The sequence below is a fragment of the Odocoileus virginianus genome, chromosome 26 (genome assembly GCF_023699985.2).
Source record: "Odocoileus virginianus isolate 20LAN1187 ecotype Illinois chromosome 26, Ovbor_1.2, whole genome shotgun sequence".
Classification (NCBI taxonomy): domain Eukaryota; kingdom Metazoa; phylum Chordata; class Mammalia; order Artiodactyla; family Cervidae; genus Odocoileus; species Odocoileus virginianus.
In genome coordinates this window covers 2,996,168-3,014,685 of record NC_069699.1, presented here as the reverse complement: position 1 = coordinate 3,014,685, position 18,518 = coordinate 2,996,168, and the positions used below count along the sequence as shown (strand labels likewise).

Here is an 18,518-nt window from a genome sequence, read left to right as displayed (position 1 = left end):
TGAATACAGCTCCCTGTGCTATCCAGTAGAAACTTGTCGTGAATCCAGTCCCATAAATAAGAGCTTACATCAGCAGCAGCGTACTGTGTGTTATCAAACAGAGCTCACCAAGTGTATCTACACGAGCCGAAGGCTTATAACTGAAGACAGGTAAGGGAGCAGTGAAGCTTTGTTCACGCTCCAGTTTCTTCTCTTCTTCCTCGCTCTTCTATCTCAGCAAGGTGTTGAAATCTTGAGAGGAGGAACTATATTTTACTTCTGTGTTTCACTCTGCAGGAGGCTGGGAGACTGATATGCACATCATAGGTGTTTAAATAGACAAACGCTATTTCTGCTATATGCCACTTTGCCAGCCCAGCCCACATCATGCTTTCTGCTTCTGCCCCATCTATATGGCAGGGCTGAGCTAACAGTGGGTTGATCTTTACTCTTATCTCTTCCACCCACAAGTGAGAATTTGGTTCAAGAATTTCAGGGGTATCTTTTACAAATAAAGATTCTTCAGAACTTTCTTTAGGTCTTGTTTCACGAAAGTGCCTTCCCTCGGTGCTCTGTGGGTTCTTCTGATGCCCAGTTGCTTGCTTTGATGAAGAAAGCTCAGAGTGGCTGCGTAGAGGGGTCCAGGTGTTTTGCCACACAGGATGCACGGATGCAGGAGAACCTCGGGACTAATTCCAGCCCACAGTCTGTTCTCCAAGCTGTGTACTCTGGAGCAGGGCTGCATTTGCCCTGAGCATGTGGCCCTTACTCAAATTCACAAAAAGCCCTCAATGGTGCTTTGAACTAGATGAGACTTAGCCTGGGATGACCCAGAGGACTTCTTTTTCTAGTCTGCCAAAAGCCCTCATGTGACTCAGCTGTGGCTCTTAGAAACCTGCCTAACTTGTTCCTAGAATCATATAAGGAAAGCAGCTTGTTGATAGATTATTTCCAGTGTTAAGCAGAGTTTAAGTCTCTAGAAATACATTTATTTTTCTGTGTTATGAAAGAAAGTGGCATTTCTTTCTAGAATGAAAGCCATCAAAATTGTCATAATAGCAGCAACAATAAGGGAAATTTCCGTCGTCATCCTGGGAACCGTGGGAACCGTGGAGTATATTTGATCTCTCTATATATACCTTTCCAAAGTATATCCTCATTCCATTTATTTCTAAAACTCTGTCTTGTTATGGGAACCACATTTGGTGTGTGTTTTTGTGTTTGCTTTTAGGTCTATTCTTTGTTCCCATTTCCATCTTCCGCCCTGGTATTACTGTGCATTGAGTAGAAAATGCCTAATACGGCAAGAATCTGCATCAGACCTGTTCAGTGAATGCTTTCAGTCAATAGGCTGCATGACGCAGAACCCCTCATTGCGCGGGTGTGTCTGGTGGGCTGGTCTCCAAGTGTCCGTGTGTATGAGTGAGGCTGCAGCTTCCTTCCTTCTTTGTTATTGGAGGATAATGGCTTTACAATGTTATGGTAATTTCTGCTCTACAAAAATGTGAGTCAGCTGTGTGTGTACATATATCCCCTCCCTCCGGGCCTCCCTCCCACCACTTCCATCCCAGCCTGGGGTCATCACAGAGCCCTGAGCTGAGCTCCCCGTGCTATGCAGCAGCTTCCCACGAGCTGTCTCTCTTATACATTGTAGTGTGTATCTATCAGCGCTACTCTCTCAATTCACCTTCCCCTCTCCTTCCTTTCCCTGCTGTGTCCGCAAATCCATTATCTTCATCTTCATCTCTATTTCTGCCCCACAAATAGGTTCATCAGTACCATTTTTCTCGATTCCATGCATGCATGCTAAATCACTTCAGTTGTGTCTGATTCTGTGTGACCCTACAGACTGTAGTCTGCCAGGGTTATCCTCTGTCCATGGGATTCTTCAGGCAAGAAAACTGAACTGGGCTACCAAGCCCTCCTCCAGGGGATCTTCCTGACCCAGGGATCGCACCAGCACCTCCTGCGTTGGAGCCAGATGCTTACCACTGAGTCACAGGGGAAGCACCTCTAGATCCCACATATACACGTTCAGTCCCGTCCCTCAGGTGTGTCTGGCTCTGCGACCCCATGGACCGCAGCACGCCAGGCTTCCCTGTCCATCACCAATTCCCGGAGCTTGCTTAAACTCATGTCCATTGAGTTGGTGATGCCATCCAACCATCTCATCCTCTGTCGTCCCCTTCTCCTGCCTTCAATCTTTCCCAGCATCAGGGTCTTTTCCAGTGAGTCAGTTCTTCACATCAGGTGGCCAAAGTATTGGAGCTTCAGCTTCAGCATCAGTCCTTCTAATGAATATTCAGGACTGATCTCCTTTAGGATGGACTGGTTGGATCTCCTTGCAGTCCAAGGGACTCTCAAGAGTCTTGTACATATACACGTTAATATATGATATTCTTTTCTTCCTGACTTACTTCACTCTGTATGACAGACTCTAGGTTCATTCACATCAATACAACTGACTCAATTTTCTTCCTCTTTATGGCTGATTAATATTCTATTGTATATATGTATCATTAATCCTCTTTATCTATTCATGGACATCTAGGTTGCTTCTGAGTCTTGGCTATTGTAAATAGTGCTGCAATGAATATTGGGGGTGCCTGTATCTTTTTGAGTTGTGGTTTTCTCTGGGTATATGCCCAGGAGTGGGATTGTTGGGTCATATTGGAGCTACTTTCAAGTTTTATAACCTTACACAAATGCTTCCAATAGCCTCCTCCCATCACTTGCTTCATCCTTCAAGTGGTCTTGTTGCTACATGAAAACAAATGAGAGGAAATAAATGGTTGTACTTTACATCTTCATGGTGGCTTGCTGAAGTCTGAATGGAAGACTGTTTAATAGTCTATTGCTATTTAATAGAACTAAATTCACTCCTGGGCTTCCCTGGTAGCTCAGCTGGTAAAGAATCGGCCTGCGATGTGGAGAGGGTGGTCAAAGTGGTGCTGAGAGAAACACTGCTCCAACCTTAGTGCTGTGCTTGTTTAATTGTAGCTGTCTTCAAAGCTATTAATATACTAACGGACATGACCCCCTACAGGGCCAGATGGATACTTACTTCCTGAAAGACTGCAGTATGTTCTGGTCTCCTTTGGAATGCTTTAAAAAATTATTAAAAAACTGTAAGAGAATTTTTTGGTCAGTATAATTATTTTGATACTAATGTAAAAGATCACATGTTTTCAAAAACATTTTTTTTTCCTTTTGATGCCTTTCTTTGTTGATAACCTAACTGCATGTTTAGTTTACTAAGGGCAATCAGGTAGTGGGAGAATAGTGTAGATCACAGAATTCGTCTTTTCACATGAAAATCTGTGAAGTTAATCTGTCAGGAATGACATTGGTGAATATGGCATGATTAGATCATTTTAAGGCTTTTTCTAGCCTAAAAGTCTACAATTCTAAGATGATGATTTACTACTTTTTACTACTTTTTAATGTATTCACTCTGCTTTTTGGGGGGAGGCAGGGGTGGGGAGGATGGAAGATGAGAGCATTCAGACTGACTCTGTGATCTTAAAATGTTGTCAGTCTCCCTACCTTCACACTGACCTTAGAAAGCTTCTATCTCAACCCTAGTGCTGTTAGGGCTTTGTAATTTTTCCAGTCTTCTCTAAAAGAACTGTCATAATACCAATTGTCTATACATGGTCAGTACAGTAATCAGCAAACTATATGCCCTTGATTACTATCCACACATGTCTGTTAAGATTGTGACTAATGATAGATTTTATTTGTATTTTCATAATGCTCTCAGTCACACATATTCCTCTTTTTACAGTGCAACTCATTTTAATTTTTAAATAGTCTCAGTATCCAACTTAAAATGTTCTTCTTGCTCCTGATCAAAGCCTTAACATTTTGGAGGCCTTCTGTTTTTTTATGAATGCCAGTGCATGACACAAGCATTATGTAAACATGCACTTTCACACTTCATTAGGACAGGAAAGGTAGACAGGAGTGAATTTGTGCTGTGCTTAGGAGCTCAGTCGTGTCCGATTCTTTGCAACCCTGTGGACTGTAGCCTGCCAGGCTCCTCTGTCCATGGGATTCTCCAGGCATGAATACTGGAATCAGTGAGCAGTCCCTTCTCCAGGGGATCTTCCTGACCCAGGGATCGAACCCACATCTCTTAATGTCTTCTGCATTGTTAGGCGGGTTCTTTACAGTCTGAGTTATCAGAAGCCCACACCCCAAATTCAGGGAAGAGGGGTCAGTCTTCCCTCAGCTATGCAGACCTGCCTTATATTTTCTGGAGAACACTGATGTAATCTCTCACTTTAAAGATTTAAGGGAGGCCCCTTGAGTAAAAATTGGTAAATGGAAAAGATGGAATTTTAAGGACTTCTGATTTTGTATATTAGAATATAGCTTTGCTTGCAGACTCATACTTTTCAAGTCCTAGTTTTTTAAAAAAATTTTCTAAGTACACAAAGAAAAACTGGGAATAAACTGAGCAGAAACTGGAATTTCCAAAGAACATCTAAAATAAAGTACAGGTATCATTTTCCTGGTTTGGGTAAAGAGTAACCAGCCTCTTGCATTACTATCCCCTTTGAACAATAGGAGAAAAAAAACCAAAACCAAAAACAGGACAACAAAATAGGAGGTAATGTATTTTTAGCTTGAAAAGTGGAATTTGGAATATTAAAATTCTGCTGACCCATGATTCCAAATATAACCTTTTTGTTCACATGCACATTATTAACATTTCTCAAACTTTTGTCCTATAACCTTCTGTTGTGTTGTCTGTAGTTTTTTTTTTTAACCTTTTATTGGAGTATAGTTGATTTATACTTGTTAGTTTCAGGTGTACAACAAAGTGAATCAGTTATATGTAAACATATGCCCACTCTTTTTTAGATTCTTTTCCCATATATGCCATTAGAGAGTACTGAGTAGATTTCCCTGTGCTACAGTAGGTCCCTATTAATTATCTTATATGCAATAGTGTGTATATGTTCATTCCAATCTCCCAATTTATCCCTCCTCCTCTAACCCCCTTGTAACCACAGGTTTCTTTTCTACACATGTAACTCTATTTCTATTTCGTAAATAAGTTAATGTGTACCATTTTTAAGATTCCACAAATAAGTGATTTAAAATATTTGTCTTTTTCAGTCTGACTTTACTCAGTAAGACAACCTCTAGGTCCATGCATGCAACTGCAAAAGGATTTATTTCATTCATTTTATGGCTGAGTAATATTATTTGTCTATGAACCACATCTCCTTTACCCTCTTTTCTGTCGATGAATGTTGAGGTTGCTTTGATGTCTTGGCTATTGTAAATAGTGCAGCAATGAATATTGGGTTGCTTGTATCTTTTTGAAATATGTTTTTTGGAAGACATATGCCCATAAGTGGGATTCCAGATCATATGGCAACTTTTAGTTTCTTTTGAGGAACCTCTGTACTGTTTTCTATAGTGGTTGTACCTATTTGCATTCCCACCAACAGTGTAAGAGGGTTCTCTTTTCTCCATAACCTCTCTAGCATGTGTTTGTAGTTTTTTGATGATGGTCTTTCTGATTAGTGGGAGGTGATATCTCATTGTAGTTTTGATTCACATTTTCTGATAGTGATGTTAAGTATGTTTTCATGTGCTTCCTAGCCATCTGTTTATTGTTTCTGAAGAAATTTTATTTTTCAGATCTTCTGCCCGTTTTTTGATTGTTTGTTTGCTTTTTTGATATTGAGCTCCATGAGGTGTTTGTATATTTTGGAGATTAACCCCTTGTCAGCTGCTTCATTTGGAAAGATTTTCTCCCATTCTGTGGATTATATTTTCATTTTGCTTATGGTTTCCTTTGCTATGCAAAAGCTTTTAATTAATTATTATTATAATTATTTTTGTTTATATTTTCATTACTCTAGGAGGTCTATCAAAAAAGATATTGCTGAAATGTATGTCAGAGAGTGTTCTTTCTGTTTTCCTTTAAGAGTTTCATACTCTCTAGCCTTACATTTAGGTCTTAATCTATTTTTAGTTTATTTTTGGCATAGAGAGTGTTCTAATTTCATTCTTTTACATGTAATTGCCCAGTTTTCCCAGCACCAGTTACTGAAGAGACTGTCTTTTCTCAATTGTGTGTTTCTTGCCTCCTTTGTCACAGATTAGTTGACCACAGGTACGTAGATTTATCTCGACTTGTTCTCCTGTTCCATTGATCTATATTTCTGTTTTTGCACCACTACCATACTATTTTGATGACCATAGCTTTATAGTATCATCTTAAGTCTGGGAGACTGTTCCTTCTGACTCTGTTTTTCTTCTTCAATATTGTCTTGGCTCTTTGGGTCTTTTGTGTCTTCATTCAAATTCTGACTTTTTGTTTCTTCTGTTTTTCTGAAAAAAAAAAAAAAAATGCCATAGGTATTGCATGGAATCTATAGATTGTTTTGAGTAGTATAATCATTTCACAATATTGATTCTTCCAATCCAAGAATATAGTATATCTTTTCATCTGTGTCATCTTTGATTTCTTTCAGCAGCATCTTATGGTTTTATGAGAATAGGTTGATGCCATCCAACCATCTCATCCGCTGTTGTCCTCTTCTCCTCCTGATCTCAATCTTTCCCCAGCATCAGGGTCTTTTCAAATGAGTCAGCTCTTTGCATCAGGTGGCCAAAGTACTGGAGTTTCAGCTTCAACAGCAGTCCTTCCAATGAACACTCAGGACTGATCTCCTTTAGGATGGACTGGTTGGCTCTTCCTGCCATCCAAGGGACTCTCAAGAGTCTTCACCACCACCACAGTTCAAAAGCATCAATTCTTCGGCACTCAGCTTTCTTTATAGTCCAACTCTCACATCTGTACATGACTACTGGAAAAACCATAGCCTCGACTAGATGGACCTTTGTTGGCAAAGTAATGTCTCTGCGTTTTAATATGCTGTCTAGGTTGGTCATGACTTTGCTTCCAAGCAGTAAGCGTCTTTTAATTTCATGGCTGCAATCACCATCTGCAGTGATTTTGAAGCCCCCCAAAATAAAATCAGCCACTGTTTCCCCATCTGTTTGCCATGAAGTGATGGGGCTGGATGCCATGATCCTAGTTTTCTGAATGTTGAGCTTTAAGCCAACTTTTTCACTCTCCTCTTTCACTTTCATCAAGAGGCTCTTTAGTTCTTTGTTTTCTTCCATAAGGGTGGTGTCATCTGCATATCTGAGGTTATTGATATTTCTCCTAGCAATCTTGATTCCAGCTTGTGCTTCATCCAGCCCAGCATTTCTCATGATGTACTCTGCATATAAGTTAAATAAGCAGGGTGACAATATACAGCTTTGATGTACTCCTTTTCCTATTTTGAACCAGTCTGTTTTTCCATGTCCAGTTCTAACTGTTGCTTCCTGACCTGCATACAGATTTCTCAAGAGGCAGGTCAGGTGGTCTGGTATTCCCATCTCTTTCAGATACTCTTTCTATACTTCTATGTACAGTATCATGTCATCTGCAGACAGTGACAGTTTTACTTCTTTTCCAATTTGGATTCCTTTTATTTCCTTTTCTTCTCTGATAGCCATGACTAGAACTTCCAAAAGTATGTTTAATAAAGGTGGCAAGGATGGACATCCTTGTCTTTTCTTGCTCCTTGTCTTAGAGGAAATAGTTTTTCACCATTGAGAATGATGTTAGCTGTGGGTTTGTCATATATGGCCTTTATTATGTTGAGGTAGGTTCCCTCTGCAGTCACTTTCTAGAGAGTTCTTCATCATAAATGGGTGTTGAACTTCTTGAAAATCTTTTTCTGGATCTATTGATAGCCATGCAGCTTTTATTCTTCATTTTGTTAAGGTGGTATATCACAGTAATTGATTTGAATATAGTGAAGAATCTTTGCATCCCTGAGATAAATCCCACTTGACCGGGGTGTATGATCCCTTTACTGTGTTGTTGAATTTCGTTTGCTAGTATTTTCTTGAGGATTTTAATGTCTATGTTTAGCAGTGATATTGGCCTATAATTTTCATTTTTGTGGTATCTTTATCTTGTTTTGTTATCAGGGTGATGGTAGCCTCATTGAATGAGCTTGGGAGTGCTTCTTCCTCTGTGATATTTTTGGAAGATTTTCAGATGGGTCAGGGTTAACTCTTCTATAAATGTTTGATAGAACTTGCCTGTGAAGCTGTCTGGTTCTGGATTTTTGTTTGTTGGGAATTTTTAAATCACAGTTTCAATTTCACTGCTTATGATTGGTCTGTTCATGTTTTCTAGTTCTTCCTGTTCAGTACTGGAAGAAGTTGTCCATTTACTCTATCTAGGTTGTCCATTTTATTGATGTATGGTTGCATGGTCTCCAGTGATGGGGGCTGCTGTGTTCCACCCTTGCTGACTGATCATCCTGAGGTGTCCCGGCACTGGAGCCTGCAGGTTGCTGGCGGGGCCGGGTCTTGATGAGAAGATGGTGACTTTCACGGGGGTCATGCCGGTGAGAACTACTGCGGCCAGTGTCTTTGCCCCACTGTGAGCCTTGGATGCTCCCCGCTTCCTCAGGAGCCCCTTCAGCACCAGCAGGCGGGTCTGGTCTGGGCTCCTGAGAGGCCACGGCTTATTTTCCTGGGTCCCGGTGTACACAGGACCTGGCATACAGCCTCCGAGAGTGGAGTTTCTGTTGTCCCCAGTCCTGTGGGATCGCTAGGATCAAACACCACTGGCTTTCAGCACCAGGTTCTCTGGGGGCTTCTCCTGTTGCCAGATCCCCAGGCTGGGAAATCTGGCATGGGGCTCAGAACTTTCACTATGGTGGGAAAGCTTCTGTGGTATAATTGTTTTCCAGTTTGTGGGTCACTCACGCCATAGGTATGGTGTTTGATGTTATCCTGATTGTGCCCATACTTCCATTCTTTTGTGGCTGCTGCTTTGTCTTTGGAGGTAGAATGTCATTTTTTGATAGGCTCCCGCATTTCTTGGATGATGGTTGTTCAGCAGTCAGTTGTGATTCTGGTGTTTCCGTAAGAAAAAGGGAGCTCATGTCCTTCTACTCTGTCATCTTGTCTCCATCTCCTATTTTTTGTTTTTTAAATTTAAAGTCTGTGTGAATCACATCAAACAATATGGTAATCTCTGGCACTCGGTCCAAGCATGCTGGGTTTTTCCAGTCCGCTGAGTGAGCTAATATGTGAGGAGGGAACAGAGACTGTCTCTGCAGGAGCAGTGACAGACACCAGGGCGGGATGAGAGACGCCGTGCGGGCAGGAGCACCTCTCAGGGCTTGGGGAGGATGGGAAACGGGCTTCGGGTGTTCCAAGGCCCAGTGAGGAAATGAATGATTTAAGACCCTCCTTGTTAACAGTTTCAAGGAGAAGGAAACAGCAAGTCAATCCAGTATCCTTGCCTGGAAAATCCCATGGACAGAGGAGCCTGCTGGGCTGCAGTCCACGGGATGGCAAAGAGTCAGGTACGACTGAGTCTCACACACACACACACACACACACACACACACACGTCAACGGTTTGATGATGTATGGGTAAATTAAAATGACACCTTTATTTATCCAATCAACAGTTCTTGACCAAGTGCCTACTATGTGAAAGGCAGTATTCCTGATGCTAAGGAAAGAGCTATGGAAGAAGCAGATGCCTCCCCCATCCTCTCGGAATTTATCTCCTACTAGGAGTAGCCTCACAGTCAATGGATCAATTAGCAAACCATCATAAAGAAAAAGAATCTCAAAGTAGAATATTTAAAAAAAATATTCTGTGATAGAAGGTGGCTGGATAAATACCTAAGATTTGGTATCAGGGAAGGTCTCTCATACAGGCCTGCATGTGAAAGACAATTACAAGCTAATCTAGGAGAGTCTTAGAGGAAAAGCATTCTAGGTAGAGGAAACAGGAAGTTCAAAAATCTGGAGATGGGAACCTGAAGCAGGAGTCATTTATAATATCAATCAAATTCCATCCTTCCTTTTCTTCAAACTCTCCAGAGGTTTTGTAGCTCCCTTAGAATAAAACTGAGAACTCTTGATCTACACAAAGCTACATATCCAAGGCCCAAAGGCATATGAAATTTGGCCTGTTGGACTTTATCTCCTATAATTCATCCAGCTACATCACCAGGCTCCAGCCTCAGTTACAATGTAAACTCTTGAGGGCAGGGGTATGGTGTCAGAGCATAAAATCTGGCATGCTGTGTGATACTGAGGGTGATGGAGGTGGGTGGGGAGACTTGCTAGAATTCCTCAGAGGGAGATATGTTCTCTCTGGATTGGGCAGAGATACACACCCCCCCCCCCCAACTCCTGTCATATCACACAGTGATCATGAAAAATGGGGGCAGCTAAAGCAGGGAAAAGAGGTTCTGGACAGTCACAAGAAGCATGGGGGGGGGGGGGGTCTTGATGGCACAGGCTGCAAGTTTCCCTGCATCCTTACTCCATCTTTCCTGGGTTGAGTGGAGAGCATCCTTAAAGTACCATAGCCAATTCACGTTATCTTGAATATTCTGAATCTCACAAATGGAGCTCATTTCCAGTTTCATTATGCTAATTAACATGGCACTGCTTTCATCAGGCAACTCATTTCTAATAATCATTATGCTAATTGAGATATGGGTACTTTAAAATACTTGTACAAACCTCTGGCCTTTCTCATTAAATGAGAGCTGACCTCCTGTGGGGTGTGAAATTCTGATTAGGGTGGCTGAGTGCCCCTGAAAAGTAGCTTAACCCATCACACATATATTTCACACCGTAATGTCTAAAGATATTTTAAATTAAATTACAGGGGGAGTCAAGATGGCGGAGGATTAGGAGGATGTGGAGTTCAACTTTCCTCACCTCATCAAGAATACATCTCCAAATGGGAGAAGTCTCGCAGAGCACCTGCTGAACGCTAGCAGAAGACCTCAGACACTGAGTCAGGGTAAGGAAGATGCCTGCATACCTGGGTGGGGAACTGAAGGCAGGAGAGGCTCCCACATCTGGGATGCCCTCCCGCTGGTGGGGAGATGCGCTGGGACAGAGGGGCGCTTTGGGGTTTGGAGGAGAGTGCAGCCGCTAGGCTGTGGCAGGCGGGACAGAGTGAGACTTGGGCAGATGGTCGGTGCCACAGCCCTGCATGCCCCAGCCTCAGACACTGTCTGCTGGTGCAGACGGGGGCCGGCACTGCGGGGTTTAGAAACAGACCTGCGGAGGGAACAGCTGTAGGCTGCGGGGAAAGAGCTGTGGGGAGGAGAGTGAGGAAGCCACGACCCGGCACGCTCACAGAGGAAGACCGCACAGCCACAGACGGGAAGCAGCGCGGCTGAAGCGCAAACAGCAGGGCACACGTGCTGCCCCTGCCTCCCTAGGGCGCCGGAAGGGCTCCGGCCGGGCCGGGCTCTGGGGCGGCGTTGGGACCAGAGGCCTGTGGGTGGCGCGCAGGCAGCGGTGGGGCTGAAACCACACAAGAGCTCCAGGAACAGGGCAGTGGAGGCGGGCTGAAGTCTCTCTGGATGGCCGCATGGACCCTGCTGCCAACTGTGTGAGTCCGCTCCCGAGGAGCATCTGAGCGGACGGTGAGTGTCTCTGTAGCAGAGCTGGGCCTGGCTTTTGCAGCTGTGGACCCTGTGGGCACAGCGCACGGGGAGTCGGGCCAGTCTGAGCTGCGTCCCCACACCCGCGGCGGGTCCAGATCCATTGTTACTGCTGGCCTGGGACCTGCCTTCTGTTGCTCTATACTGGTGGCCTGGTGAGAAACAACACCTGAGAGGGCTCCTGGGCAGACTGCCTTCAGACACACAGATAATGTAGGGCTGAGGGTCGTGCTGACGACAGGATGGTCTGAGAGCTCACACAGGTGACACCCACCTGTGAACGGCTTCAGCGGAGGAGTGCGCAGTGCTTTCTTCCCAAGTGCTGGGGGAGCCCCAGTCCTGCCTGCCTCCTACTGAGATCAGAAACACAGCTAAGAACCAGATCTCGGGGCCTCTGCTCCAGCGACTAGGAAGCAGACCCTGCTCCTGAGCGCAGGGAGGGGAGAGCGAGCAGCCACAGAGCCCAGGGGAAGCCCTGCCCAGCATCCGGTGCAGGCGCTGGGCGCCACGTCAGTCACACCTCCTATCAGAGGGGGTGACGGCCAGCACGCCCTGAGCAGAGAGGCAGCAGATGTCCAAACGAAAAACAGCACTTGCACCCAAAAATACTAAACCCACGAAGGCTATCCAGGGAAGTTCCATCATAAAAATGCCCTCCAAGACAGTCCGAGGATCTGGTACCAGAGGTTTAGAGCAAGAACCCCCAGAGCACTTAGCTCTGAAGGTCAGCAGGGCTTGAATGAAGGGGTCCTACAGGGCGGAGGGAGACAGAGACTCCACTCTCGGAGGAAGCACCCGAGGTACCGTATGCACCGGAATCCAGCACAGAGCATTGCCTCCTCAGGAACCTGGACCTGACCTACTAAGGGCTCCTGGAGGGTCCCCTGGGAAGGTGATGGCTGACTGTGGCTCGCAGTGGGGGCAAGGACACCATAGCGGAGACCACAGGGACTACTGATCAGCAGGAACTCTTCCAGAGATCCCCGTATCAGCATAGACACTTGGCCCTGCCCACCAGCCTGCATGCCCCAGCGCTGGAAAGCCTCAGCAAGGCAGGAACACAGCCCCCCATCAGCAGACAGGCTGGACCTCAGGTTCAAGATGGTGGAGCAGAAGGATGTGCTCTCATCTTCTACTGCGAGAGCACCAAAATCTCAACTAGCTGCTGAACAACCATTGACAGGAAGATGCCGGAACCCAATAAAAAAGGATACCCCAGGTCCAAAGACAAAGCCCCAGTGAGATGGTAGGAGGGGCACAATCACAATAAAGTCAAGTCCTATAGCTGCCCAGTGGGTGACCCACAAACTGGAGAACAGTAATACCAAAGAAGTTCTCCAGGTTCTGAACCCTACATCACGCTTCCTAGCCTAGGGATCCGACTGAGGGACTGGGCCTTTCCCAGGAATCTGACCTTGCAGCCAGCAGGATTTGATTATAGGACTTCCACAGGACTGAGGGAAATGGAGACTCCAGTCTTGGTGTGCACAAGATTTTGCTTGTGTCCTCTAAGACCCAGAGGAAAGGAGCAATGACCTCACAGCAGACTGAACCACAGCTACTTGCTAATGTTGGAGGGTCTCCTGTGGGGGCGTGGGTCCACAGGGGCTCCGCACAGGGTGAGGGTGCTGGCAGCAGCAGTCTGGGAAGGCCCCTCTTGGCATAAGCCCTCTGGGAGGCCACCATGAACCCTGCCGTAAAGACCACAGACCCCAGGGCTTGGGTGGCCTCAGGCCAGACAACTATCAGGGAGGGAGCACATCCCCACTCATCAGCAGACAACTGGATTAAAGCTTTACTGAGCACTGTCCTGCCCACCGGAGCAAGACCCGGTTTTTCCCACCACTAGTCCCTCCCATCAGGAAGCTTACAGAAGCCTCTTGGCAGACAGAAGCAAGAGGAACCACAGTCCCAACAGTGACTAAAACAAAACCATATTACAAAAAGTTAATCAGTCTGAAAAAGCAGAAAGTTATGTCCCAGAAGAAGGGACAAGATAAGACCCCAGAAAAACTAAGTGAAGTGGAGATAGGCAACCTTCCAGAAAAAGAATTCAGGATAATAACAGTGAAGATGACCCAGGATCTTTGGAAAACAATGAAGAAAATGCAGAAATGTTTACCAAATAACTAAAGAACAAACAAACAGAGATGAATAATACACTAGAAGGAATCAATAGCAGAATAACCAGGCAGTAGAACAGATGAGTGACCTGGGGGACAGAACAGTGGAAATCACTGCTGCAGAACAGAATATAGAAAAAAGAGTGAAAAGAAATGAAGACAACCTAAAAGACCTCTGGGACATTAAATGAACCAACATTCACATTATAGGGATCTCAGAAGGAGAAGAGAGAGAGAAAAGGAACTGACAAAATATTTGAGGAGGTCATAGCTGAAAACTTCATTAACATGGGAAATGAAACAGTCAGCCAAGTCCAGGAAGCACAGAGAGTCCCAAGCAGCATAAACCCAAGGAGGAACACCGAGACACATAGTAACCAAACTGACAAAAATTAAGGATAAAACAGTGAAAGCAACACGGGAAAAATGACATGCAAAGGAACTCCCATCAGGCTATCAGCTGATTTCTCAACAGAAAGTCTACAAGCCAGAAGGGAATGGCAGGATATATTTAAAGTGACGAAAGGGAAGAACCTACCACCAAGAATACTCTATCCAGCAAGACTCTCATTCAAATTTGATGGAGAAATCAATAGCTTTCCAGACAACCAAAAGCTGAGAGAATTCAGCACCACCAAACCACCTTTATAACAAATGTTAAAGGACCTTCTGTAGGCAGGAGACTCAAGACAAGGGAAAGACCTACAGAAAATAAACCCCCTAAGAGAAAATGGTAATAGATCATGCATGTCAATAATTACCTGAAATGTAAGTGGGTTAAATGCACCAGCCAAAAGATACAGACTAGCTGGGCAGATGGAGATATGCGCATGTATGCAATTCCACTTACCTCATCACTCTGCTCGACCTCTCAAACTGCATGTGATTATTTTATATTGTTAATCATGTTCCCATTATGGCTTGCAATTGTAATTATCTTTCATTTTTTTATCTGGCTATTGATTTTAAAAACTGATAAACAGTATTTTACTGTTGATTATGGAACTATTACTCACTTAATACCATTACATCATGATTGGTCAACAGAAAGATAATAGAACTCTATATCACCAAATGTACCATTTAATAGAAAAACCTATAATCACTTTTTAAAGTCTAGATGCATATCAGAATTATCTTGGAATTTTTTGAAAAATACAAATGCCTAAGTAATGATTTTTTTTTTTCCTCCAGAGCTCCAGATATGTTTCTAATGAACAGCCATGTTTAAAAACAACTGGACTATATGATGATCTTTTACTATTGTTTAGTTTGTTTTACTTTTTTATTTCGTATTCAGAGCTCCCATTTCATTTAGTTTATGTTTTCCAATTTCCCCATCTCTTATTTTTTTTTTATGTTCTTTCCCAAGCCTTTATTAAGTGTAGTAGAACTTTTGTATACATCTATATAATAATATATATATTTTAGAGAACTTACGAATTTTTGTCTAAAAATTTATGACATTTTGATTCCACTTGCTTAGTATGAACAGAATGCTAGATTTCTAATTAAAAAATAGATATGCAACAAACAGAGGTTTACTGTATAGTACAGGGAACTATAGTCAATGTCTTGTAATAACCTATGATGGAAAATAAATTAAAAAAATACTATGTGTGTATGTGTATAACTGAATCACCTTGCTGTGTACCTGAAACATTGTAAGTCAACTAAATTCAATAAAATAGATATATTAAGAAAAAAATTTCCATAAAAGGTTAAAAAAAAAAAACAAGGCTGCCTAAAGCCTCACTGTGCTCACAGCACTTCAAACGCCTCTCTTTACACTCCCCTGCGCACCACGGAACAGGGCCCAGCTCAAGTCACCAAGAGGGCAGGCGCCAGTCCTCCCCAAACGGGCGCCACTCAAGCCCCTGGGCCAGCCTCCCCACAGTGGGCGGACAGCCCTGCCGTCTGTGGAAAGGAGACCACAAACACAGAAGTCAGATGACAGAGAAATAAACTGCAGATGAAGGGAAAAGATAAAAAGCCCCAAAGCCCCAAGAGGACAGTTAAATGAAGAGGAGATGGACAATCTATCTGAAAAAGAATTCAGAGTCACAATGGTGAAGATCCGAAATCTCAAAGTATGAAGGCACAGACTGAGCAGATACAAGAAATTTTTAATAAAGAAAAAGTTTAAAGAAGAAACAGAGATGAACAATACAATACCTAAAATGAAAAATACACTAGGAGGAAAGATAGGAAGAATAACTGAGTCAGAAGAACAGATAAGTGAGCTGGAATATAGAGTGGAAATCATTGCCATAGAACACAGTAAAAAGAGTAAGAAGCAAGGAGGACAGTATCAGAGAGCTCTGGGACAACAAAATGCACCAACATTTGCATTATAGGGGTCTGAGAAGAAGAAAAACAGAGAATGAACTCAAGAAAATATTTGAAGAGATTATAGCCGAAAACTTCTCTAACATGGGAAAGGAAACAGTCGCCCAAGTTCAGGAAGTGCAGAGAGTCCCATACAGGATAAATCCAAGGAGGAGCATGCTATGACACATAGTAATCAAACTAACAAAAATTAAACAGAGAGTTATTAAAAGCAACATGGGAAAAGCAACACATAACATATAAGGGGACCTCCGTAAGGCTATCAGGTGACTTTTTGGCAGAAGCTCTGAAGGCCAGAAGGAAGTGGCATAATGAATGGGAAAAAAAAACCCTACAAGCAAGAATACTCTATCCAGCAAGGCTCTCATGCAGATTTGATGCAGAAATCAAGTTTTACACACAAGCAAAAACTCGGAGAATTCAGCACCACCAAATAAGTCTTAAATGCTAAAGGCAGTTCTCAAGGTGGAAAAGAAAAGCCTACAACTAGAAACGAGAAAGTTGTAAGTGAGAGACCCTTGGATAAAGGGTCACATACAGGAAAGTGAAGGCTTCTCTGGTGGCCTAGATGGTAAAGAGTTTGCCTGAAGTGTGGGAGACTTGAATTCGATTCCTGGGTCAGGAAGATCCCCTAGAGAAGGAAATGGCAACCTACTCCAGTATCCTTGCCAGGAAAATTCCATGGATAGAGGAGCCTGGAAGGCTACAGTCCATGGGGCTGCAAAGAGCTGGACACAACTGAGCAACTTCACTCACTCAACAGGAAAGTTAGGAAGTCATCCACACACAAATATACCAAAACCAGCAATTGTGAAAAGGACACAAATGCAGGGTATTGGAAATGTATTTGAAATTAAAATAGAAACAACTTAAAACAGTCTTGTATATATATATAGACTGCTATATCAAAACATCATGGGAATTGCAAACCAAAAAACTACAATAGACATGCAAAAAAGAAAAAGCAACCCAAATACAACACTAAAGATAGTCATCAAATCACAAAAGAGTAAAAGAAGGGAAGAAAGAAGACCCACAAAAGCAAATCTGAAACAATTAAGAAAATGGCAATAGGAAAATGCACATTGATAATTATCCTAACTGTAGATAGATTAAATGCGCCAACCAAAAGAAGCAGACTGGCTGGATGAACACAAAAATTAGAGTTAGGGTCATTCTCCCCCGCCCCCCGCCCTTGCAGAGGGGCTATAGAGCACTTCCCCCATAATTTTTGTAGGTCTTGTGAGATAAACAAGACTAACATTAAAAAAAAAAAAAAATAAGAGCCATAGATGTGCTGTGTCCATGACACCCACTTCAGGCTAGGGACACAGAGAGACTGAAAGGGTGAGAGGGTGGAAAAAGGTAGTCGATGCAAATGGAAGTCAACAGAAAGCTGGAGTAGCAATACTCATATCAGACTAAGGAGTATTATAAGAGATAGGGAAGGCACTGGATTATGCTTAAGGGATCAATCCAAGGAGCTATAACACTTGTAAATACATATGTATCCAGCATCAGAGTACTTCAATATATAAGGCAAATGCTAACAGCCATAAATGGGGAAATTGATAATAGTGCAATAATAGTGGGGGACTTTAACACCTTACTTACTTCAGTGGACAGATCATCCAGACAGAAAATCAATAAATAAACAAAAACCTTGAGTGACACATTAGACCAGATGGACTTAACTGATATTTATAGGGCATTCCCTCCAAAAGCAGCAGAATACAATTCTCAACTCCACATGAAACATTCTCCCGAATAGATCACATATTGGGCTACAAGTCAAGCCTCAGTAAATTTAAGAAAATCAATCATATCAAGCATCTTTTCTTGCCAACACACTATGATATTAGAAATAAATTATAGTCAAAACTATAAAAAAGCACAAACACATGGAGACTAAACAATATGTTACCAGACAACCAAAGGGTCATGAAGAAATCAAAGAGGAAATAAAAAAATATATAAACACAAATGACAACAAAAACAAAGTTATCCAAAACCTATGAGACATGACAGAAGCATTTCTAAGAGGGACGTTTATAGCAATACAATCTTACCTCAAGAAACAAGAAAAATCTGAAACAACCTAAACTCACACCTACAGCAACTAGAGAAAGAAGAACAAACAAAATACACAATTAGTAGAAGGAAAGGAATCATAAAGATCAGAGGAGAAATAAATGAAACAATATTTGAAAAGATAAACAAAACTGATAAAATGTTAGACTCATCAAGGAAAAAATGAAAAGGGCCCAAATCAACAAAATTACAATTGAAAAGAAGTTACAGTGGATACCACAGAAATACAAAGGATAAGCAACTACATGCCAATAAAATGGACAACCTAGAAGAAATAGACAAATTCTTATAAAGGTACAATCTCCCTATATTGAACCATGAAGAAACTGAAAATATGAACAGACCAATCATAAGTACTGAAATTTAAACTGTGATTTAAAAACTCTCAAGAAACAAAAGTCTAGGACCGGATGACTTCACAAGCAAATTCTATCAAACACTTATAGAAGAC

At 42.6% G+C, this 18,518-nt stretch overlaps 1 protein-coding gene across 7 annotated transcripts in view; it reads right to left on the bottom strand.

Annotated features, from left to right (window-relative positions):
• Positions 1-18,518, bottom strand: part of RBMS3 (RNA binding motif single stranded interacting protein 3) — a 1,589,121-nt gene that overhangs the window by 7,233 nt on the left and 1,563,370 nt on the right. For 6 of the 7 annotated variants that reach the window (XM_070455283.1, XM_070455287.1, XM_070455288.1 and 3 more), the window contains one exon: positions 3,044-3,105. The exons of the other annotated variant lie outside the window; for it this stretch is intronic. In XM_070455283.1, the coding sequence (XP_070311384.1) occupies positions 3,087-3,105 (19 nt within the window). In that variant the 3' untranslated portion in view covers positions 3,044-3,086. The remainder of the gene's footprint in view (positions 1-3,043; positions 3,106-18,518) is intronic. 7 annotated transcript variants of the gene reach the window in all.